The 24,658-nt window shown below is 40.0% G+C and overlaps 5 protein-coding genes and 1 pseudogene across 5 annotated transcripts; 2 read left to right on the forward strand and 4 right to left on the reverse strand.

Moving 5' to 3' along the window:
- Positions 1 to 8,406: 8,406 nt before the first annotated feature.
- LOC117567587 (tyrosine-protein phosphatase non-receptor type 23) lies at positions 8,407 to 15,755 on the forward strand. The gene is made up of 10 exons (XM_034247669.2): positions 8,407 to 8,589; positions 9,002 to 9,352; positions 9,885 to 10,283; positions 10,340 to 13,174; positions 13,233 to 14,249; positions 14,370 to 14,498; positions 14,559 to 14,740; positions 14,796 to 14,983; positions 15,134 to 15,253; positions 15,315 to 15,755. Exons 1-10 carry the CDS (start codon positions 8,506 to 8,508, stop codon positions 15,425 to 15,427), a joined length of 5,418 nt encoding a protein of 1,805 aa, XP_034103560.1. The 5' UTR covers positions 8,407 to 8,505; the 3' UTR covers positions 15,428 to 15,755.
- Positions 15,756 to 15,892: 137 nt separating this feature from the next.
- Positions 15,893 to 16,878, reverse strand: LOC117566441 (cathepsin L-like; annotated as a pseudogene).
- Positions 16,879 to 17,227: 349 nt separating this feature from the next.
- LOC117566440 (alpha-1,3-mannosyl-glycoprotein 4-beta-N-acetylglucosaminyltransferase A-like) lies at positions 17,228 to 17,908 on the reverse strand. Its single transcript, XM_034245971.1, has one exon. It carries the CDS (start codon positions 17,906 to 17,908, stop codon positions 17,228 to 17,230), a length of 681 nt encoding a protein of 226 aa, XP_034101862.1.
- An 827-nt stretch (positions 17,909 to 18,735) lies between these two features.
- LOC117567586 (cathepsin L-like) lies at positions 18,736 to 20,010 on the reverse strand. The gene has a single exon (XM_034247668.2). It carries the CDS (start codon positions 19,813 to 19,815, stop codon positions 18,997 to 18,999), a length of 819 nt encoding a protein of 272 aa, XP_034103559.1. The 5' UTR covers positions 19,816 to 20,010; the 3' UTR covers positions 18,736 to 18,996.
- Positions 20,011 to 20,404: 394 nt separating this feature from the next.
- LOC117566439 (alpha-1,3-mannosyl-glycoprotein 4-beta-N-acetylglucosaminyltransferase B-like) lies at positions 20,405 to 21,043 on the reverse strand. Its single transcript, XM_034245970.1, has one exon. It carries the CDS (start codon positions 21,041 to 21,043, stop codon positions 20,405 to 20,407), a length of 639 nt encoding a protein of 212 aa, XP_034101861.1.
- A 1,523-nt stretch (positions 21,044 to 22,566) lies between these two features.
- LOC117569351 (peritrophin-48-like) lies at positions 22,567 to 24,051 on the forward strand. Its single transcript, XM_034250483.2, has 2 exons — positions 22,567 to 22,615; positions 22,951 to 24,051. The coding sequence occupies exons 1-2, from the start codon at positions 22,612 to 22,614 to the stop codon at positions 24,042 to 24,044; spliced, it is 1,098 nt and encodes a 365-aa protein (XP_034106374.1). The 5' UTR covers positions 22,567 to 22,611; the 3' UTR covers positions 24,045 to 24,051.
- Positions 24,052 to 24,658: the final 607 nt, after the last annotated feature.

Below are 24,658 nucleotides of genomic sequence, written 5' to 3' on the forward strand. Positions count from 1 at the left end.
TCAGTGTTTTGCTGAGTGGCACTGCAAGTAAGTGAGAGTTGAAGTGGGAGTTGGAGTCGGAGTGGGAGAGGGAGTAAAAGAGTGGGGAGTAGGCGGAACCCCCGAAAAAAAGCGCACAATTTTCCGCTTTGCAAATCTTTATATTTATTACTTGCACTGCCATTGCCTGGCATTTCCACAATTTTCCGTAGGAGTCGCATACGCATTTGGCTGCCCGACTCGCGAGATTCCTCTTGCCTCGTGCCTCTTGCCTCTTGTCACTCCGCAATAAACTCTCACGAGTGCCCCAAGAGTTCCAAGAGTTTCTTTCCATTTATTTATTATAGAAATATATGTATGTTATATTTTTTTTTTTAGCCTATGTCAAGACGCCAGCTTGCCACGCCCCCTTTGGGCGTCTAACGCCTCCAACATAATGCCATTTTTATTTGCGTTTGTTGTTAGCGATTGCTGCTTTACACACTCGCAAATACTCGTCATCGTATTTTCTTGCTATTTCTATTTATGTTTCGCATTCTTTTTCATATGTAATTTTTAATGCAGTTACCTTCCCTTCCCTCTCCTTATAACATCACTGACTGCTGTTGCTGTAATAAAAACTGACTTTCAGTTATTACAAGGCATTTACAGTTGTTGTCTGACTGCTCGCTCGCTCGCCTTTGTGTTTTGTGAGCTTTACATATTTGATTTATTCTTTATTTCTCCCCATTTTTATTTTCTTCACATTTAATGTTCAACCTAAGCTGCAGCTTATGAAATCTAATACAATTTAATATTCAACTTTTGCCACTGCACTTTCTCGCATATGAGAAATCTCTCTCTCTCTTTTCATCTTGTTGCCTATGAAACTTGATTAAAAGAGAAAAAGGTCGTTTAATGGAATCAAGTCGCGGAAATGCGGTTAGAATTTTCTTTGCTATGCATACACAACGCTGCACTACTTTGGACGTCAGCAGCCAACTACACAGACAATCTACTCTCTACATGCTATACATAATAGACAATATAAAAACTAAGCCAACGAAGCTTATAAAATGCACCGCATGCAAATATTAATTAAAAAAGCAAAACACAAAAGAAACTCCACAAAACGTCGAACAAACTGCAACGTTTTCTACTTTAAAAGTGCTTGTTTAGTTTTATATTATAAAAAGATAAAGTAGAGTAAAAAAAACACTGAAAGTTCGAGCTTTAGTCGACCTCATTTAAACTACTAGAAGATATTAAAGTCTTAAAAATATTTATTAATAAAACACTTGTTTGCAAATATAATACACAACTGTTTGTAAGGTTTTTTAATTCTCTATCAAATTTATCAATCATGCACATTAAATTTCTCAAGAAAAAATATGATAAAACTTAAAACTTCTTTTATTATTAATTGTCATAAGAAAGTTTGAATTTTAGACATATCTTATCATATTTTTTATAAATTGCAATTTAAACCTAAAAAAAACTCTTTTGACAATTTAGGAAAACTTTGATCTTGTTATAAATAAAACCAAAATTCCTTATAATTTTTATCAACCTTCAACATTTATTAACTGAAAGCAATATTATAAGAGCAAATTGAATTGTAATATATTAGTGTAAATCTGTTTATCTTCTATAAACCATTTTGTACTGAAATGAAATTATGAATTATTGCTTACCTAAATTCACAAATGCAAAAAACTTCATATGTTAGGCAAGTAATTTTAAATATTAATCTTCACATTTTCAATGAACTAATCCATAAATCATGTATATCCACAATCGTTAATTAATTTAAGTCGTAAATATTGATGTGGACTTTAAGTTGTTTGCCACATTATTCTATAAGCTGAATAAATAGTAGAGCAATTGTTTGTTCAAGTGGGATAATGGCAACAATACACATGCTATCATCTAATCCAAATATCTTCAGTCTATATCGAAGCACCAAAGTTTGGTCAAAGCCGCAGAAACCACTGTGAAAACCACATTGCAAACCTCGAAACCCCATTAGAGAGCAAATATCGAAGGCATCACTGCAGATATTCCGCACCCACAACATACACATACCCCTTTCCTCCCTCTTCGTTTAACTATCTCCCTCTTTATCTCTCCTTCATGCAGTTCTCTAATTAGCGCTGCGAGTTTTGTAATAGAAAGCAATCCTTGCTTGGATGCTCCATGCACAAAAGTGCCCTAAAGCTGCTTTATCAAATTAACGCATCAGTTTCACGAGACCACGCACATCTCTCCCTCTCTCTTCCTCCCCCCTTCGACCCCAAACAAATAGTGCTCCCTCTTATCCGCCCCTCCCTCTCGGCCACAAACAACTGCAATTTCGACTGCATTTCAACGCATTTAACGAGACGCGACAAAAACCAAGCTGCGAAAAATTGCCAACGAGACAAAAGTTCAATTGAAACTGAAAATGTGCGAGATGCGAGTTGTGAGTTGTGAGTTGAGCGAGGCAAACAAGTTGTACTAACGAACTGACAGAGCGAGAGAGGGGGAGTGAGTGTGTGAAAGGGAGAGGGGAAAGGGGTACAAACTGTGCCAGTTAGCGAGAGTCAGTAGCTCAGACAATGAATGTTTGTTGTTTATCGCTGTGTCGCATCGGCGCATTGGCTAATTAATGTCCTCGACATTTTGTTCCCCCCTACCGAAAAGTCGTGATAACAATTTGTTGAATGCTTGTTTTGCTTTGTTTTGCCACGTGTTTTGTGCATTGATAAGCGATCGAAGTGAATGAAATCAGCTGGACAAAAGACCAGCGCATTGAATACACGAACATGTCGCAGCTCCTTTTCACACTTAAGTACATACGAGTATGCATCAATTAAAGTGCTGCTTACATTGTTTTGGAATATGTAATGTGAACACTTTAGTTTGCTCTGCTTTAAGCTAATATTTTACTTAAATACTAGTTCTAATATTTGTTCAATTAAACTTTATTCACTACTTCAATTTGGAGGACTCATTAATCACTCATTTCTAGCCATGCATTTTTCGCTCTCGCCCTAAACATAAAATTAGAAATAAATTAAAATTAATCTCTCTTTTTCCTTCCTAATATTTCAGCACCTCAACTTTATTCATTACATTAGATTGGTGAGTTCATTACTCTGCGCATTCGTAAAAATTCCTTTATCCTCTCCGCCCTAAATATGAAGTTGATAATAAATTAAACTTCTTCCTACTTATTGCTTCCTAAAATATATTTATTATATATTCCTTCTTCATTACAATCAAACGTTCCTTTTTCATAGCTTCCCTCTTAATTGCTTTGAAGCTGTCTGTTCCACATTGCGCATGCGCAACTTATCTCTACTTTAATAAAATCGTTGCCTACTTTTGAGCGCATCGACTTGTGTGTAATCGCTTTAGCTCATAAATACGCTTTTGTTTGTGCCACGCTTTATGAGCGCATCAAGATAATTAAAGTCAAAGACAATTTATCAACAACAAACTTAACTTCAATATTTTCACAAAATTAATCCAATTAGCAAAACAAATATGCGAAAATTGCCGCGACGCAAACACACACGACAAGTTTTGCGAGGCAGCTCAGACTCTCTTTCTCTCTCTATCTTTCGATGTCTCTTTCGCACTCTGTGCATGCGACTTTTGCGGCTTTGATGCCTTCTCCCGCTGTCTGTCTGCTTCTAATTTCATTTCCACGCAGAAGGCAGCCAACTGCACTCGCTAAACAAATACCTTTCAATTAGTTGCGGCTGCCAAAACTAAATTATTCTTTGTATGCCAATTTCTGCATCCATCTCACTGACTCTATTTCTCTTTTCCCAACTCTGACTCTCTCTCTCTCTTTCTATTTCTGTATATACCCTTCTCTTTTTCTCTGTTATTTTGTTGTGCGCTGTTTGTTTTTTGTTGGTGTTACTCTGTTTTGTTTTGACGCTTGTCTGTCTCGACTTTTGACAGCACCAAACGAAGTTTTGTGACTTTTAAAGTCTATCTGCAAGTTGCGAGGCGACTTCGAAATTAACTTTTATAATTGAATTGTGCACAGTTTATGCACTTGAATTTTCACTTCTCCTGTCTCCAGCCAAATGATATTCAACTCTCTCTCTCTCTCTCTCTCAGATTACTTCGCAGAATGGATTACAAAACTTTACAGATGACGTTCATGCAAAATCGTTTTCCACATCAAATTAACAAATAACACAAAAAGTTAACAAGCTTTTTTTCATAGCATTGCTATTATTATATTTAAATTAAGATTACTTTTGTTTTATCATTTAACACAAATTAAATACGTTTTTTAATATACTTTAATGAACAATTCAAATAAACTTGCATTGCAAAATGTTCTGCAATTTCAATCAAATTCATTTGAATCGGAACTATTGAATTTCAATTTAAACTCTTAATGCAAAACACTTTTCGAACATCCCAAAAAAAAAGGAAAATAAAAATAAATTCCATTTGAGTTTGAATGGGTTGGACAAGCAATAGACTTCAACTTCCTCTTCCCCTCTCTCGCCATCCCTCGATGTCTTTTTTCATTCTTTGTAGGCGACGCACTAATGCGGAAAACAAGAAAATTATCACGAAATGCGCATCAATTGACATTCGAGGCGAAAATTGCGAGCATAAGACACTAAAATAGTCTCCTCCACACCGCTCCCCTCCCCACCTCACGCATCGATGCCACTCTACCGCGGTTCCACTGTCCCGTCGATAATCGGCAAAAACAAGTTGAGCTCGAAAATTTCCTTGGCCAGATAGAAAATGTGCAGCAAAATGTTTTTACTGCTTTTGACTGACAACTTTTGCCCAGTTTACCCCTCTTCCCCTCTCTCCTCCCCTCTTCGCTTCACTTCTCTATAATATGTATTTTTTTGCAATTTTTTTAGTTAGTAGAAAATCAGTGAACGCGCTTCTATTAAAATCCTGTCATTTGCCAACTTTGCAAAGCAAAGAAAAATGTTGTGCAGTAAAAAATGTGCTGCAAATGTTTTCGACAGCTGACAAATAATTTTTAGCCCTTTAAATTTGTGACAAAAGTAATTGTAAAATTTAAAATATAAAATTCAACTAATCCTCATTAATTACCGAATATTATGAGCAGAATTCTCAACAAGTGTTATTTGCATTTAACAGCTTTGTGTTTATGTTCGCCATATATTTATCCAAATACAATCCTTTACTCGCATTTGAAATGTTTAACCCGCCAATTAACATTTATATTTGGTCTTATAAATAAGTACCCAACAAATTAGGCAGACATTTCCAAGTGGCATTTCCCATTTACTGACAAGCTGTGACAAATTAATAAAAAACCAAACAAAAATCAAAACGTTCAGATCATTAAAAGTATTTATGAGCTACGCAAATGTTTCTGCTGTTGCGTGTCACAAATGTGGAGAGAGGAAAGGGAGGATAAAACTCTAAAAGAGTACAAATTTAATGCGAATTTATTTATGTATATTGTGCATAAAGTGCATAAAGTCGCAGTCGCCGAGGCAGCTTCAGTCTCAGTCTTGAAACGTGCCGGGTAAATGGAAATGGAAATGGCATTGTCAGTAGTCATAAAAATTATAAGAATAAGTGAGAGGGGGAAGGGGGAAGGGGGAAAACGGAAGCTCGTAAGACAAAGCCTACAAAATGGGCTGCTGCTTGGGCAGATTCGTGCGGGTCATAAAAATGGTCAAACAAGAAGACGAAACTCCGAATCAAACACATGGCAAGCACTCACACTCACACTCACTCACACTCACATGTATAGATATTTTAGAGGCGTGGCAGGCAGCACATAAAAATGTTTGGCTAAAGGAAAATTCGCGCGTGTTTTTTGGCATAAAAATTTTTATGATCTCTGGAATGGGGCGGACGTTGAAAATGCATTTGAAATTGTCATAAATTCGTATTAATTTGAGGCCGCGCGTAGATTTTATGTACCAGGCGCAAGTTTGTGCGTTTTCCCCTCTCCCCACTCTCCTTCTCCCCTTTCCTGGTGTTGTCTCGGTTTGCGGTTCTTCGGTTTGTTTGGCTTTGTTTTTAGTCCCTGTTTAGTCGCTGTTTATCTTTGTTGTTGGTCTTGGCTTTGCACACACACACACTCACACTCGCGCTCTCACATTTGCACACACTCACACACATGTGCATGAGCCCATTTCAAATTTAACTGCCATTTTGTCCTTTCTTTCCGTTGGTTTCCTTCTTTTTTTTAATTGTCCACACATGCAACGGGGCATTGTTGTTGTCCGGCTCCAAGGCTTATGAGTAATGTTTATTGTTGTATATTTTTTATGACTTTTGCCATTTGGTTTTCAGCATTAAGTGATAAGTTTAATGAGTTTCACTTGCGAGATTTATGCGTGGGATTCTCTCATTTGTGTTGCGCCCACAGATTACTCACCTAATCAATGAGATGATGCTCACAAGCTGTTTATTTAATTGCTTTAAGCACTGCACTGCACTCGGCACAACTTTTATTGTCATTAACTGATGCACTTAAGATTCGACAATAAACTTGCCAGTTTATAACGCCATCTAACTAGATACCGACCAGTAATAAGTTGGACAACGCTGAAAAGAATTTCTAACAAAACTTTTATTGCAACTTTCCTGCTGACAGTCAATTAAAACTATCTTATTTGAATAATGTGCACTCAAATGCCTCACCTTGTTGTGTAATTATTTTATATCGTTCTTTTTAGATTCAGTTTTTAATTATCTAGTTATCTGTTGACCGTTCACAATTCGTCAGGTAATTTGCAAAGCTCCTAAAAGTATGCTTTGAACATTTGTATTAGTAGTAAAGAAGTAATTCAAAGGAAAATGAGTATAGCAAATCTGAATCCTGTATTTAATAATACATAATAAGGAATTAATAGATAAATAAATAAATAAATTCATTATAATTAATTAAACAAAATATAATATAAGAATAGAATATACAGAAAAATCTAAATGCAATATTTCAGTTATTAACCATCAGCAATTTAAGCACGCGTCTAAAAGTAAGCAACGTAATTTATTTTAGCTGCATCTACGGAATTGGGTCGAAGGAAATAGGTTTATGCTGCATACTTTTGTGTGCTAACACATAAAGCAAGTGCACTCTCTCTCTCCAACTGCAGCACCTCGTTTTCATTTGGCTCTAGACATTCGCAATAAACATTTTGACAACCGCACACTCACACACTCACACACACACACAGCAGCCACACGCAGAACAATGCAAAAACTTCAACTTGATTTTTAAGTGCATTTTGAGAAAGAGAGCAAAAAATATGAATGAAAATGTGAAGCGCTTTGCCATGTGCAAATTGTAAATGTTTCATAATAATTTCGCAGCAAATTCTTCTTGTGCAGTTGTTAGCCATGCGAATTATGTGGGCACCAACGACAACAACAACAACAACAATCGAGAATGCCTTTGCAAGCAACGGAAATGTTAACAACAACGTTTCGGGTTTCGGAAAATCCTCACTGAAGTGTTGGCCAGCTTAGACAGTGGGGTGCGAAAGGAATAGAAGACAACGACAGGAAGTGCATAGTTGGCCAACTGTCGCCCTCTATCTCTCTCTCTCTCGCTCTCTTTCACTTTCCATGTCTCTTTTGGACGCTTGCGAGCTGTTTTTGTTGTCCCTGCGGTTAGAATTTCGCACAGGAAGTGCTAAAAATAATTGTTAAGTGCAACAATGACAAAAATGTCGAAAAAAAGGTCATATAAATAATAAAATTAACTAAAATCGTCTCATTTTTTGCAACGGAACAAAAGGAAAATAATCTCTACTATTATCTTTTTCACCCTTCCATCTCTCGGTCTCCCACTAAGCCCGCGAGTTGTCGCATTTGTCGTTGTCATTGTTGCTTTGCTGTCAACAAACGCCGCGAAAATGTAAATTTGCACTTCTTCTGTATAAACACAACTTAGTAGTTCGTTGCATTATTTTTACTTATTTTGCTCTCGCTTAAGGATTATGTAGGTCAGTTGATTAGGGAGGTGTGAAAGAGCAGAGCATCATTCTAAATAGTTTCACATGAAATATTTTCACCTGTATAAAATGTAGCTTTTGCATATTACACAATTTCAAATTCAATCGGTTACCACCACACAAGCGCCCTCTGGCGGTAAGCATTTGTATTACTCCATCTAGACAGCAACCACTTTGCAAATGGCTTTCGTGAAGAGAGTGTTGTCTTGGCTATTCAGTAACTACACCCATAAATGTCCCTCATTAATTTTTATTATTTCTTATGATTTTAAATGCTATATTTTATAACCTTAGCTTCTTAAATAAAATACTTTTCTTTTTATTTTTATCAAACCATACATAAATTTATGTAATTTATATGATTTAAAACACATAATTATTTGAAAAAATTTCAGCATCGATGCATTGATAGTGCCACTTATCGATATATCGTGTGTGCCGTTAGTCGTTGCATCGATAGTGCCATTCATCGATGTTGTTCCACCTCTACATTGGACGTTTCTTTAAAAGACCTCTCCAAATTATAAATAAATAAACACCTAAAGACTGCTTAAAAAACGCAAAAACAATGGAGGCCGTGCCGCGTCTGCACATGCTTTGGTTTGCCCTCAAATCGAGTCCCGAGGGCACATCTTTTATGGCGCTGAAAAAGGTGAGTCTTTTTGCTAAACAATTTGTAATTGAGATTGGGGAAAAACGGCGACAGAGACTGCGACGACGGCAGCGAAGAAGTGCGAACTACGGTCGACGAACTAATCAATTTCAGCTGCTGCTGATCCACAAATATGTTGCGCTTTCTTTGCTGCCCTCGCAGCCCCAGTCTTTGCTACCCTTTCTTTGTTATGCGAGGAGCCTCCCCGGCAACCTCGTCGCCCGCATTAAGGTGTGGGCTGCAACTGAGACAGCCGCTGAGTCATCGCAATTGTTGTCGCAGTCGCCATCGTCGTTATTATTGTCGTTGTTGTTATTGTTGCAGTTGTTGTCTGATTATCACGAGTAATTGCTAAACAAATACAAAGCACTTTATTAAGCTATGTCCCTCTCTCTCTCTATCTATCTTTTAGTATATTGCCGAATTCTATCATGAAGATGCCGAAGCCTACTCGAAAGAGGTGCATGCACTGGAAACGCTGCGTAATCAGGCGATGCGGACGACTAAAGACGGCGCTCCCATTATGAAACGTTACTATTGCCAGCTGCATGCCCTGCAGAACCGTTTCCCTCAGCTTGCCGAGCGCAGCATCTTTACATTCACCTGGAAGGATCTCTATCACAGCACGGTGCACGAGGTGAGCGACATGCGCTTCGAACGCGCCGCTGTCCTCTTCAACATTGCTGCCTCGCACACACAGTCGGGAGCGTCGGTGACTCGCGGCGACAGCGATGGCATGAAAATGGCCTGCACCCACTTCCAGGTAACTACCCGGTATTTATAGCAGAGTATTATAGCGGTGTGACAACTGAGCTATTAAATATCCAACATCAGTAGTGTTAAAGCTATATCCGTATCCACATAAATAAACGAAACACTAAATAATAGCTACGTCGTCGATTAGATTATAATCGACTAATTGTATTATTAAATATCTCTCACTTAGAAAAACAATTCTGAGAATTTCATCATCTGGAAATAATTTTTAGATTATGTGAATTTCAATCGATAAGAATAGCTGATGAAAATTATTCCTGAAACTTGAGTCGATGGCCTTAGTAGCGAGCACTCCCTTCTTTTAGTTATTATTATTATTAATTAAACACGTAAATAAATAAATGATTTTCCTGAAACGACTTTGCGTGAAACTTTGGAGCTAGTTAATTTCTTTTTGTCCTTCCATGTTCTTTAATTTCACATACACAGACAATAAGCTCTTGTTACTTAGACTAAGTTAATTATAACAATACTCTCGTTTAACTTGCCATAATTAAATTATTGTATTCTATTGACAGGCTGCTGCTTGGGCCTACAATGAACTGCGAGAGCGCTATGCGAATGTCAACAGCGGCGGCGACTTTATGACCAATGAACTCTTGGTCTTTCAGCAGCAGGTGTCGCTAGCCCAGGCGCAGGAATGCATATTGGAAAAGTCGTTGATTGACAATCGCAAGCCACATATTGTGGCCAAAGTGACGGCACAGATTGTGGTCTACTATGGCGCAGCGTTGGCGGCGCTTTTGACTGGAGGTGACGATGGACCTGTGTCCCAAGTGATCGATAGTTCCGTATACAAGCTATGGAAGAAGTATGTGCGTTTCAAGATCAACTATTTGAACTGCATACTCTACTTGTATCAGGGCCAACATGCAGAGGAGCAGCGCAAGATGGGCGAGCGTGTGACGCTCTATCAGGTAAGATTGAAGATAACATGTGATGTGACAAATTCAATTAACAATGTCCCTTTTAGGCCGCCTGGGACAAGCTGGAGGATGCGCGAAAGGAGTCCAAGGGTTTACCCGATCAAAAGGAGATCAACGAGTCCCTCAGCTTCACCGCTGATGTGGTGGAAGCAAAGCGGAAGAATGCTAAAAACGAGAACGAATTCATCTACCATGAACCTGTGCCAGATCTAAGCACTATTGCCGCCGTGCAAGGCGCCAATTTGGTTAATGGCATTGGTTTCTCCATCACAGACGAGGAGTTCGCGGGCACCGATCTCTTTGCACGTCTGGTGCCGATGAAAGCGCACGAGGCGAGCTCCATGTACAGCGAGGAGAAGGCTAAAATATTGCGCAAATACGGTGCTTTGCTAGAGGAGAAAGACACTCAGCTCGATAGCTACATGAGTTCGCTGACGCTCGACAATCTGAACATCAACGAGGAGCAGGCCAACAAGTTACCACAGGGCATTGTGGATCGCTGTGCAGCGTTGCATGCCAACAAAACAGCCATCAGTGACTTAATCGAAGCGATGTCGCAACTTGCAGAGATCACAGCGGACGTCGAAACCAATCTCAGTGAACTCACTCACATGCTGGACGCAGAAGCGCAAGCAGAGCGCGATTTTCAAGCGGCGAGTGGCGTTCAACGCACGCCCAATGCCCACATCACGGAGCTAACACGCGAGTTCCAGAAGTACAGTGAAGCCCACTCTAGAGCTGGCGAATCGAACAACACGCTGCGTAAAGCAATGAGTCTGCATGTGAACAATTTAAAGATTCTGGCTCGTCCGCTGCAGGAGATACAGCAACTAATGCCCAAGTTAAGTTCGGAGTTAAACACCGCCGAGATCTTCAAAGATGTCAAACTAATTGTGAACAAAGTCAATGAAATGAAAGCGCAACGTGCTCAATTCCACGCTGATCTGCGAATTGCCATCAACGAGGACGACATCACGGCCAAGGTGATTGCGCATGGCGGGCAAGAAGGTCTGCAAGCACTCTTTGCCACCGAGCTGGCGAAACACGAGCGTCTAACGCAGCTGCTCGATCAGAATCTGCTCGCCCAGCACAACATACTTCAGGCTCTAACTGAGGCTTATGCCCGTGCTGCGCCAGTGCTGAAGACTCTGCAGGATGTGAAGCAGAAGCGGGAGCATTTCTACAGCTCGTTGGCAGCCTCTTATGATGTGTACGAAGATCTGCTGGCCAAGTCGGCGAAAGGACTCGAGTTCTACAAGAAACTGGCGGGCAATGTGCAAAAGCTGCTTACTCGCTTTAAGTCCGCACGCGATGTGCAGTCCGAAGAACGTCAGCAGCGACTGCAGAGCGTTGTCAAGACAACAGCTCCAGCTCCAGCTGTTCCAGCACCCATCAAACCTGATTTAACACCAGCTTCAAGTGGAGCACCCAAGTTGCGTGATTATCTTAAGGCGAAGAACAATGGCTTAGCTGCAGCTACAGCTGCCATTGATGCCACACCTTACGTGCCCACTGTGCGTCCTGTGCCAGTTGGCTCTGAGAATCCCACGCAAGCCGCATGCTCGGCTTACGCCACAGCGCCGCCTCCAAACGAACCACCACCACCTTACAGTCTGCAGCAACAGCAATACTACGATCCCAATGCGGCTGGCTACACCAATCCCATGTATCAGCAACAACAGCAGCATGTTGCACCTCCGGCTTACAAGGCACAGGCATCGCCCAACTCGCAGACGCTGCACGGCGCCATGGCGGCGATGAACCTGCAGGCGGATCAGGCAGCAGCAGCTGCTGCTTATGGCCAACAATCGCAGCTGCCCTATGGCTACAATTATCCCTTGACTTATCCAGTGCCAGCTGCATCACCTGCTGCTCAAAACTACAACTATCAGCAGCCGCTCTATGTGGCCACATCGACACAGCCTAGTGAAGCACACAACTATCCACAGCAGCCACAACTGCAGCAGCAGCAAGTGCAGCAACAACCACTGCAACAGCAACAACCACTGCAACAACAACAGCCACTACAACAACAACAGCCACTACAACAGCAACAACCACTGCAACAGTTGCAAGAACAACAGCAGCAACAACAGGCTCAACTGTCTGCCTATGGGCAGCATTCAACAGTACAGCAGCCGTTGCCATATCAACAACCAACAGCTCAAACTTATCCTCAAGCGCAGCAGCCGCAGCTTTCTATGTACACACAACCAGCTGCAGCCTATTCCCAGCCACAACCCCAACCTCAGTCTCAGCCGTTGCCTCAACAGACGCCCAACTATCCTCCTCAACAACCAGCCAATTATCCTCCTCAATCTCAAACGCCGCAACAAGCAACTAGCAACTTTGCGGCAGCTCAGCCCAACGCAGCGTACCCTCAATCCCAGGCGCCACAGCAATCGCAGTCCCACACTGGCATCTATGCTCCTTCATCTCAGCAACCACTGCAACCTGGCGCGTATGTGCCTTCATCACAGACTCCACAGCAGTCGCAACCTGGCGGATATGCTGCTTCATCGCAGCCACAGTATCCGCCGCAACCCACATTGTATCCCTCTCAAACTGCAGCCACTTCAACTGCAGTTGCAGCGGCCACACAACAACCACAGCCTTATGCCGTAGCAAGCACAGCTGCACCATCTGCAGCTGGCAGTGAGGCCAACTACTATAGCTACTCCAATCATCCGGGCTACAGTTACAATCCGCAAACGGGCAACTACGACTACAGCAGCGGTTATCAGCAGGGCAACAGCAATCACATTCCACAAGTTTCACATGGGTCTGGCCATTTCACACAGAGCGGACAACAACAGAGCGCTATTGTGGGCACTACGGATTCTGAGTTGGCCAACCGCAGCACGTCGGCCACGGGTTTTGATGTGAGTATTAAAAAGTTTTTACCATTTAAGCAACACTAATATCTCACTCCACTTGCAGTCGCCCATTGTCTCCCATACAAAGGCATCAAATACCGTCACAGACTCGAGCTCAATTGCAGCGCAGCCCCAAGAAAACATTGGCAACTACTACACGCCTCCTTATGGCTATCACTCGGCAGGCGAGACACCTACACAACAACCGCAATCGCAACCTCAGCAGTTGCCACAACAGCAGTTGCCGCAACAACAGCAGGAGCTGTCCAATTCATCACCTGCCACGCCTTCGCTTTATATGCAAAGCGGTGGCAGCAGCATCGCAAACACGCAGACCACCACGAGCAGTGCTCCATATGCCTCCTCGGTCACACAGCAGGCAGCGACCAAACCGACAAAGTCCAATGCCAGCAATGTGGATTTGCTGAGCGATCTGGACTTGGATTGTGTGGGTGCCATGCCGCTACCGTTACCGCTGCTGCAGCCACAGATTGTGTCCACACCCACACCTCCAACCAGCGAGGTGGCAGAGGTTGACCCAGCACCACCAGCAACTGCAACAGCTACTGCTCCAGTTGTGGCGCCAGCAGTGTCACCCACAGTTTCGTCTGCTGCAGCCCTACCAACGAATTCGCAGCGCAAGAATAGCCTGGACAATCTGTCCAATTGCTCGGACTTGAGTTCATTGGAAAACTTTGACTGGGATTCGGTTTCATTGACACATTCCGCCAGCGAGAGGCCGCTGACCACAGATAAACATTCGTTGATTACATTCCAAATGCGACCACACGATCCCTTTACTGACGACAAGACATTGAAGTACTTCCACAAGGAGGTGGAAAGCTACGAAAAGCTGGTTGAGAATCTGCACGTAAAGATGCTCAATGGCAACACGCAGCTGGGCACCAAATGGCAAGAGCTGCATCAGAAGCTCGACAAGAATACTAATGTAAAACGTACCACAACCATTGCAAAACTATTTCCCGAGAAAAATCGCTCATTGGACTGCCTGCCCTACGATCATGCGCGAGTTAAGCTGGACAAGCAGACGGATGACTACATAAATGCGGCCTACATGAAGGTGAGAAAAACACTAAGGATCAATATGCATATATCAGCAGTATAGTTTATTCATGCAGAATATTACAAATTATAAATTAGATATATTATTATTATTACAATATTCTCTCTCTTTTTGCAGAGCTTAAGCGCTGGCTGTCCCAACATTATTGTAGCTCAAACTCCGCAGGCGAATACCATCAATGATTTCTGGTCTATGATCTGGTCGGAAAAATCACGCACTGTGTGCTGTCTGCATACTACAAATGAGGTGAGTAAAAAAAATAAAAACAATACACTACTTAACATTTAATATGACATTTTTGTGAAGCTCTTTGATCCCTACTGGCCGCAAGAGCTCAATCAATCCAAGAACTATGATGATTTCACCGTCAACTGTGTGAAGCTGCAGCAGCTGAGCCACTGCACTGAGTATCAGCTCAAGTTGTCGATGCATGGCGCCGATGCTGTGCTGGATTTATCTGTGCTGCAGCTCAAACAATGGACCAAAGCGTAAGCACATAATATATTGATCAATAAACTCAGTTAACATTATTCTTTTCAACAGTTCACCAACTCAATTGCTCGGAATTGCACAGAATGCACTGCAAGTGCATCAGGAACGATGTTTAGCCGCCAGTACGCCTACATCGCCGCTCATTCTCAATTGCTTAACAGGCTCTGAGCGATCAGAACTATTGGCAATTGGCATTAGCGCGGTTTTGGGAACTCAAACCAAGCGACCCATTTTAATAAGTAAGTAATAGCAATAAATTGCCACAAATATGCGGCTTAGTCGCCATTGAAATTCATCTGATTCTTGTCTAATATAATAACGAAACTACTTAACATTAATTTAAGCAACATTTTAATTAAAACATTGCTTTTCTTCATATTTTCCTGCAGATATTGTCGATGTTTGGTCGCGTATTTGCATGCAGCGCCAAAACTCGCTGCGGGATGCAGCTTTGCTGGAACAGTCGATGCAGATTGTACTTAGCCATGCCCATGATGTGCTCAATAAGCGTAAGCAATATGCGCATTCAATATCCTAGCACTCTAACTAAGATGATCTCTTGACTTTTAGGTGGCATCATGACATCGTATCAGATGAAAATGGCACCGCAGGTCACTGCGAAGGAACAACAGGAGAGCAAGGATCCATTGAATGAACTGGATGCGCTCTGGAAGATGAAATAGAAACGACTGAACGAACAAGTGCAGTGCTAAATCTGCTTAAACCCATTTACATGCATATACATATTTACACATTTTATTTAAAATAATAATGTTTATAAACTATTTATACAAAACTATTTACAGCAAAAACGAAAACATCATATTTATACAGTTCTGACATTGTTGCAAACAATGCGAAGCAATGAGAGAGTATTCAAAATATCGAACGATCGAAAGAATGTTTCAAATTGTATTTGTCCTACTATTTACTGTTATATGAACTAAATATTTTTTCAAACTATGGTGATGTTTTTAATGCTGATTGTATTGTAACTTGATAACTAAATTATATATATCTTTATTGTATCTATAAATATATCTACAACGTTTATGAAACAATGTACCCATGTTGCAGAACCATTTAGAAAACGATTAAAAAAATATCAAATATTTAACTACATACATATATAAGAAAGAATGACAAATTATATGAAGTGCAGTTACACCAATGGGTACAAAGCACTGCTGGCAATGTGACACAAGTTGTTGTCATCGCGCGCCATGCGAACATATCCATGCTCGCCAATATTAGAGCCCCAGGAATTCTTGATCAACCAGTACTTTCCCAAGTGTTTATCTTTACCGTAGCCCACAACAGTCACAGCATGATTTGTTGGCTTGTGGCAAGTCTTTCGCAGAACTCCACTTTTGTAATGATGCATGTGTGTGGCATCTACGGACACGGCAACGGGACCTTTTGTTGCAACAGCTGCTGCCAGTGCTGATTCACTATTTTTCTTTACGTACACGATGTCCTTGACTGTGGCGCCTATGTGTGACCTTTTGAACTGACAATCCATTTATTTTGCTCTGTAGCGATATGATTCTTCAGTATCTAATCCATGGTTCTCCTTAACATATATCAAAGCACTTTGTTTTGATCCGTAATGGCATCCATTATCACTCGTAGAGCAATCTACAAGATTCTGCTCTGAGAGTGATACAAGTCTGCCTGTCTTGAGGAAATGTTGACCCTCCAGTGTGGCTACAGCAGCAAAAGCCCAACAGGAACCACAATGCTTCTGGTTCTTAACTTCAGTTACTGCACCCTTTGTACGCCAATCAATGCTCGGTGGAATTCGAAGATTGGCAGGAGGATCGTAAACCAAATAGTCGGCATCTTTATCATCCTCCTGGGTCATATTGTAGCCACTTAATATGAGCTTCTCGAATTCCTCAGTCAACAAATCGGAAAACTGATTGACACCCATCTTAAAGGTTTCTTTACCGGCTGCAAAACGTTCGTTGTGCAATTTCATTATTTCCCTGTTTGTTTGAAATATGTAGTAACGCAGTTGTTCCTCGTCTTCGTCCTTATACACCTTGGAATGGGTGATTTTAAAATCTTCCCACTCCCACGATAGCGACTGCACTAGTCCGAGTATGCTCACAAATGCGATGATTCCCTTCATGTTTGGACTTTAACTAATGTTCCCTTGTGGACTTTCGCCCTTTATATTCCATTATTCTTGCGGTTGCAAGACTAAAAATATATTTATTTGTTTATAAGAACGCACATTACGAATGACGTTTTATGTTTTTATTGAAATTTGTGGTACATTGCTTAATCTGAGTCGAAATATTATTTTCACGTTCTTATTTAAATTATGTTATTAGTCATTTATGGAACAAACGCATTATGATTTCTTTTTTCTATTTCTTTTGTAACTTTGCCTGTGTCGAAATAACGTTGAAACATTTATACATTTATGAACAATAATACCGTAAATGGATATTATTCATCCTACTTTTATCTTAATTCTAATCTTTTCCACCTAGCTGCAGCTTCAGCTTATCCTCAAGAGAGATATTTTCGATATGGTAAAACAAGTTGCTATTAAAACGTTGCCATAGCTTTGTCTTCAAATGCTGACACTGCAATTTATCTTTTTTCACCTGGCGACACATTTTCGCCTCAATCAGATGAGTAAGTATATCTAGAGCACTCATATCGTTGTAGTACAACTGCAGATACGTGATCAAATAGGGTAGCTCAGTTGCCTTGAAGAGTTTCCCTATAAAGCCAGCTTCACAAAAGTCCAGAACAATCCAACTTGGTTGAAAAGGATTCGCCAAAGCGCTCTTAATCAGCGCAAATCTTTTCATGCTTGTGATAAACTGTCGCCTCGTCATAATGTCATCTACTAGTTGCACATAGAAGACTCCCTTTGCATGGGCATATGCCATTAGATAAGCCAAGTCCAAGTTTTGTTTGCTTTGCCATGACATGTCCATGTCTGAATAATAATTTGCAGCTGGTGCTATAATATCTATTAGTCCTTTATTCAATTGCTGTTGAAAACTTCTTTCAATTTGTTCTACAATTTGCTGCACTTCATCCTCATTGCTTTCGCCTATGTAAACAACGATAAGTGTATCATCCTGCTCCTGCTCGTTCATGTTCACTATGAGATTGTATAGAGTTGCTCGCAGAGTGAACATCTTCTGTCTGCAAACTGTTGGAATACCCAACACAATAGATACATTGTTTCGTCCCTTACTCTGTATATAACTTGATTTGTGGGGTTCTAAAAGATGCCTAGGAAAGCGATAAGAGAGCGATAGTCCTCCGGTTGTGTTCTCATTTACTATTGATCTCTCTGATTTCATTACTCCTGTCGCTTTTAGTTGCATTTGGCATTCAAAAACTGGCTGTCTCAATAATCTCTCAGGCATTAGCACTATATAGAATAATACGAATAAACCACACACCAATATAAAAACTATGAGCAGTGAGGTAAATAGGCGATTCATTTTCAAGTTGGAAGTTACAAATTTTAATTTTGTTTAAAAACACTATCGTTCACTTGTAGCTAAAAAGCAGTGCCCGTATTTGTACATGACTCTCAGAGCATACGTTATAAATAATACCTATGACAAATCAATTATTGATTCTGTTAACCCTTATTTATTTACATCCAATTGTAGAACGTGTTATGTTTACTCACTTTGGATTACGCTTTATTTATTTTTAAGCAATTTACATATTGTTTTATCTCGATAACAATTGTTCCCTAATTTATCAAATGACAAATAATGGTTTTATTTCGTTATTGAATTATCAATTTCGGGTAGATAATAAAACGACGACTTTTAGCTCTGTTCTAATGTGCTCAATAAGCGTACGCAACATGCGCATTCAATATCCTCTAACTAAGATGATCATGACGTCGTATCAGATGAAAATGGTCACTGCGAAGGAACAGAAGGAGAGCAAGGATCCATTGAATGAACTGGATGCTCTCTGGAAGATGAAATAGAAACGACTGAACGAACAAGTGCAGTGCTAAATCTGCTTAAACCCATTTACATGCATATACATATTTACACATTTTATTTAAAATAATAATGTTTATAAACTATTTATACAAAACTATTTACAGCAAAAACGAAAACATCATATTTATACAGAGTTCTGACATTGTTGCAAACAATGCGTAGCAATGAGAGAGTATTCATTAGAACCAGAACCAGAACCATTTAGTAAAAAAATAGCAAATATTTAACTGACAAGTTATATGAAGTAGTAGTTACACCAATGGATACACAGCCCTGCTGGCAATGTGACACAAGTTGTTGTCATCGCGCGCCATGCGAACATATCCATCCTCGCCAAACTGAGAGCCCCAGGAATTCTTGATCAACCAGTACTTTCCATAGTCTCCATCGACGCCATAGCCCACAACAGTCACAGCATGATGGGCTGGCTTGTGGCAAGTCTTTCGCAGAACTCCACTTTCGTAGTGATGCATGTGTGTGGCATCTACGGCCACGGCAACGGGTCCTTTTGTTGCAACAGCTGCTGCCAGTGCTGATTCACTATTTCTCTTTACCTGCACGATGTCTTTGACTGTGGCGCCTACGTATGACCTTTTGAACTGACAATCCATTTGTTCTGCTCTGTAGCGATATGATCGTTCAGTATCTAATCCATGGTTCTCCTTAACATATGTCAAAGCACTTAGTTTTGATCCTCCATGGCATCCATTATCATTCGTAGAGCAATCAACAAGATTCTGCTCGGAGAGTGCTACAAGTCTGCCTGTCTTGAGGAAATGTTGACCCTCCAGTGTGGCTACAGCAGCAAAAGCCCAACAAGAACCACAATGCTTCTGGTTCTTAACTTCAGTTACTGCACCCTTTGTACGCCAATCAATGCTCGGTGGAATTCGAAGATTGGCAGGAGGATCGTAAACCAAATAGTCGGCATCTTTATCATCCTCCTGGGTCATATTGTAGCCACTTAATATGAGCTTCTCGAATTCCTCAGTCAACAAATCGGAAAACTGATTGACACCCATCTTAAAGGTTTCTTTACCGGCTGCAAAACGTTCGTTGTGCAATTTCATTATTTCCCTGTTTGTTTAAAATATGTAGTAACGCAGTTGTTCCTCGTCTTCGTCCTTATACACCTTGGAATGGGTGATTTTAAAATCTTCCCACTCCCACGATAGCGACTGCACTAGTCCGAGTATGCTCACAAATGCGATGATTCCCTTCATGTTTGGACTTTAACTAATGTTCCCTTGTGTACTTTCGCCCTTTATATTCGATTATTCTTGCGGTTTCAAGACTAAAAATATATTTAGTTGTAATACACATATGTAATGAACATGACTAAAAATATATTTATTTGTATTTAACATAAATAAGAACGCACATTACGAATGACGTTTTATGTTTTTATTATGGTTCTTATTCTTATTATTATAGTTTTTATTGATATTTGTGGAACATTGCTTAATCTGAGTGGAAATATTATTTTTACGTTATTATTTAAATTATGTTTTTAGTCATTAATGGAACATACGCATTATGATTTATTTTTTCTGTTTCTTTTGTAACTTTCCCTGTGTCGAAATCACGTTGAAACATTTATACATTTATAAGCAATAAACACCGTAAATTTATATTATTCATCCGACTTTTATCTTAATTCTAATCTTTTCCACCTAGCTGCAGCTTCAGCTTATCCTCAAGAGAGATATTTTCGATATGGTAAAACAAGTTGCTATTAAAACGTTGCCATAGCTTTGCCTTCAAATGCTGACACTGCAATTTATCTTTTTTTACCTGGCGACACATTTTCGCCTCAATCAGGTGAGTAAGCACATCTAGAGCACTCATATCGTTGTAGTACAACTGCAGATACGTGATCAAATAGGGTAGCTCTGTTGCCTTGAAGAGTTTCTCTATAAAGCCAGCTTCACAAAAGTCCAGAACATTTCGACTTGGGTGAAAAGGATTCGCCAAAGCGCTCTTAATCAGCGCAAATCTTTTCATGCTTGTGATAAACTGTCGCCTCGTCATAATGTCATCTACTAGTTGCACATAGAAGACTCCCTTTGCATGGGCATATGCCATTAGATAAGCCAAGTCCAAGTTTTGTTTGCTTTGCCATGACATGTCCATGTCTGAATAATAATTTGCAGCTGGTGCTATAATATCTATTAGTCCTTTATTCAATTGCTGCTGAAAACGTATTTCAATTTTTTCTACAATCTGCTGCACTTCATCCTCATTGCTTTCGCTTATGTAAACAACGATAAGTGTATCATCCTGCTCCTGCTCGTTCATGTTCACTATGAGATTGTAAAGAGTTGCTCGCAGAGTGAACATCTTCTGTCTGCAAACTGTTGGAATACCCAACACAATAGATACATTGCTTCGTCCCTTACTCTGTATATAACTTGGTTTGTGGGGTTCTAAAAGATGCCTAGGAAAGCGATAAGAGAGCGATAGTCCTCCGGTTGTGTTCTCATTTACTATTGATCTCTCTGATTTCATTACTCCTGTCGTTTTTAGTTGCATTTGGCATTCAAAAACTGGCTGTCTTAATAATCTCTCAGGCATTAGCACTATATAGAATAATACGAATAAACCACACACCAATATAAAAACTATGAGCAGTGAGGTAAATAGGCGATTCATTTTCAAGTTGGAAGTTACAAATTTTAATTTTGTTTAAAAACACTATCGTTCACTTGTTGCTAATAAACAGTGCCCGTATTTGTACATGACTCTCAGTGCATAATAAATAATACCTATGACAAATCAATTATTGATTTAGTTAACCCTTAGAATAAAATAGTTTTTATACCCGCTACCCATAGGGTAGAAGCATATTATAACTTTGTGCCGGCAGGAAATGTATGTAACAGGTAGAAGGAGGCATCTACGACCCTATAAAGTATATATATTCTTGATCAGCGTCAACAGTCGAGACGATCTAGCCATGTCCGTCTGTCCGTCTGTCCGTATAAACGCCTAGATCTTAGAGACTATAAGAGATAGAGCTATAATTTTTTTCGACAGTATTTGTTATGCTTGCACACAGCTCAAGTTTGTTTCAAATTTTTGCCACGTCCACTCCCGCTCCTGCAAATCAATAATAACAAGAGTAATATTAAAGCTAGACATGCGAACTTTGGTATACAATAATAACAATGGTGTTTGTGGTTCCTGAAAATTTGGTTGCGATCAGATAAAAATTGTTTAAGTTATTAAAGAAATAGTTTTGTAGGGGCAAAAACGCATAGGGTATGCATAGGGGGTTCATAAGCAACGCGATAGCTCAGGTGGTAGAGTGCAAGCCGAGCATGTTGTGGTGCTCGGGTTCGAGCCCGCTCGAGGTATAAGCTTTTTTTTTTAACCACCCGGTCGGTGGTGCTCGAGTTCAAATCCCGATTGAGAATACATGCTTATTTATTTTTAATATTTTGAGATTATTGCCGTACTATTTTGCTTTTATTCAAAATGGGTAGCGGGTATCTCACAGTCGAGCACACTCGACTGTAGTTTTCTTACTTGTTTTTATTTATTTACATCCAATTGTAGAACGCGTAATGTTTACTCACTTTGGATTACGCTTTATTTATTTTTAAGCAATTTACAAATTGTTTTATCTCGATAACAATTGTTCCCTAATTTATCAAATGTCAAATAATGGTTTTATTTCGTTATTGAATTATCAATTTCGGGTAGATAATAAAACGACGACTTTTAGCTCTGTTCTAATGTTCCAAAAATAGTTTACTGTCTTCGCTTTTAGAACATAAAAAGCAGTTAGTTTGAGTTTCCAATTCAGTTAGCTGTTGTCTGTTCCCAGACAAGTCGTACCTCGGATCGAGTTAATTTAATAAAAAATGAGTGCGTAAATTGAACACATTATCTATAATTTTTTCATTACGTTTAAATAAAGTTAAACATAAATACAAAATAATAATAAAATAGCAATATAAACGAAAAAGCAAAAGAAAGTGTTTCTGATAAATTTATTATCTGCGCCTGAATTATAATCTTGGAAACTATATTCTGTTCTATATTCCGTTCTATATTCAAGTAACGAGAAAATTAATTATCCTTTAAAAATTATAAATTCATTAAATTAAAGTGAACAATAATTGTGAATTTGAGGGATGAAAAATTAACTGCCTTTATTTGCAAAGATATATCCTGAATTAAGTAGTACTTATACTTTACAGATACGACAACTCCAAGGAATACTTTATGGCAATTGTTCGTACTACTCGCCATCGGCCTGTTTGCTGCACCAGCTGTAGCAACCACATTTGATCCGGATTTGATTTGCACCCTAATTGTAAATGGCACTAAAATCAACGATCCTCGAGCCTGTGATAAATGGATACAGTGCATTAATGACTTACCTGTTAATGGATCCTGTGCCGAGGGACTATTCTATGATCGAGAGAGTGAAGTCTGTTTACCCTCTGCAGATGTGGACTGTGTTTCCAGTGATCCTTGCGCCGCTACTTCCAATGGCTTTACGGCCGATCCATACACCTGCAATGGCTATTATTACTGCAAGAATGGCACTGGCACAAGGGGCGAATGTAATTCTGGGTTGAACTATAATCCCAGTACCGAAGCTTGCATTCGCGATTATCCTTGCACCGACAAATTGAACCCCGACAGCTATTGTAACATTCTGCCCGATGGCGTCTTCATTAAGGACACTTGGAACTGTGATGGCTGGCAAATGTGCTGGCAGGCAGAGCTCGTCAATGGCACCTGTCCAGATGGTTACTACTTTAGTGCGAGCCTGGGTAAATGCGACTATCCGCAGAACGTGCAGTGCGCTTTCACAGAGGCACCACCCCAAACAGTTCTTCCCGATGTCTGTCCCAAAGCGGGCACCTTTATCTCCGACAATGAAACATGCAATGGCTACTATTATTGTCAGAATACCACTCAGGGGCAAATGGTTCTGGAGCATGGCGTGTGCTCCGATGGTCGCTTCTTCTCTGCTGCGAATGGTGGCGCCTGCGTGCCACGAACTGATATACGTTGTGACTACAATCGATGCGTCAACATGGGGAATACAACGATACAGCTGGCCAACCTGTCGGATGATGGATGCACCGGATTTGCTATATGTCAAAACGGTACCATAATTGCGGAGGCCGATTGCCCAAACGGCGAATATTTCGACGAGTTGACTCAGCTGTGCACAACACAGGTTATTTCGTTTGTAGCCTGTGCCCTATCATCGGAATCAACAGAATCGACGACAGAAAAGTTGATCGATGAGGAAATATCGACCACCGCAGCCACGTGAGCTGTATGGAGACTATGAAAGATCATTGTTTACCATATTTAAAATCAATTATTATTATATCAAAAGTATTATAAATATTAAAATTATTTAAATAAATGATAATAAGCTTAGAACATTTTGCGTACATCTATAAGCCTACAAGCAGTGTAAATGCTGAAGTAGCAAGCAGTACAGCGTACAGCTGCGATTGAGCACCTACTGGCTAATAGATGGCGCCACTGACAGCAATAAGTGGGAATTGAAGTCAAATTCAAAATATGTCAAAAGCTTAAGGAATAAAACGTTAAACATTAACGTTTATCGATTCTATTATGTATTAGTACATCGTAATATAAGTTGAAATCGTACAGCTTAGTGTAATTTGAATTTGTTTTGGCAGTTAACAAGCATTTGGCGTTTAGTTATGCATTTTAAACCGTGTCAGTTGTGTTAAAAAATCTTTTAATCTTCGTTGGCGTTCAGTTGAATCTTTTCAACGTGAATATCATTGTCACTATCGTCATCTTCCAAATCACAATCATCTGTGTCGATGTCGAACTCAATGCTACATGTTTCCTCATCGCTTAGAGTCGAAAGCAACTCTTTATTCTCATTTAGGGGATCATCATTTAAGC

This window comes from Drosophila albomicans, chromosome 3 (genome assembly GCF_009650485.2).
Source record: "Drosophila albomicans strain 15112-1751.03 chromosome 3, ASM965048v2, whole genome shotgun sequence".
NCBI classification, from domain to species: domain Eukaryota; kingdom Metazoa; phylum Arthropoda; class Insecta; order Diptera; family Drosophilidae; genus Drosophila; species Drosophila albomicans.

Excerpts from the sequence above, each read along its gene's own strand:
- LOC117567587 (XM_034247669.2), top strand. The coding sequence starts at position 8,506 with ATGGAGGCCGTGCCGCGTCTGCACATGCTTTGGTTTGCCCTCAAATCG. Across the intron at positions 10,284-10,339 it reads AGCGTGTGACGCTCTATCAG|GCCGCCTGGGACAAGCTGGA; the intron begins GTAAGATTGAAG and ends TGTCCCTTTTAG. Across the intron at positions 14,499-14,558 it reads GTCTGCATACTACAAATGAG|CTCTTTGATCCCTACTGGCC; the intron begins GTGAGTAAAAAA and ends ATTTTTGTGAAG.
- LOC117566440 (XM_034245971.1), bottom strand. The coding sequence starts at position 17,908 with ATGTTCACTCTGCGAGCAACTCTATACAATCTCATAGTGAACATGAAC.
- LOC117567586 (XM_034247668.2), bottom strand. The coding sequence starts at position 19,815 with ATGAAATTGCACAACGAACGTTTTGCAGCCGGTAAAGAAACCTTTAAG.
- LOC117566439 (XM_034245970.1), bottom strand. The coding sequence starts at position 21,043 with ATGAACGAGCAGGAGCAGGATGATACACTTATCGTTGTTTACATAAGC.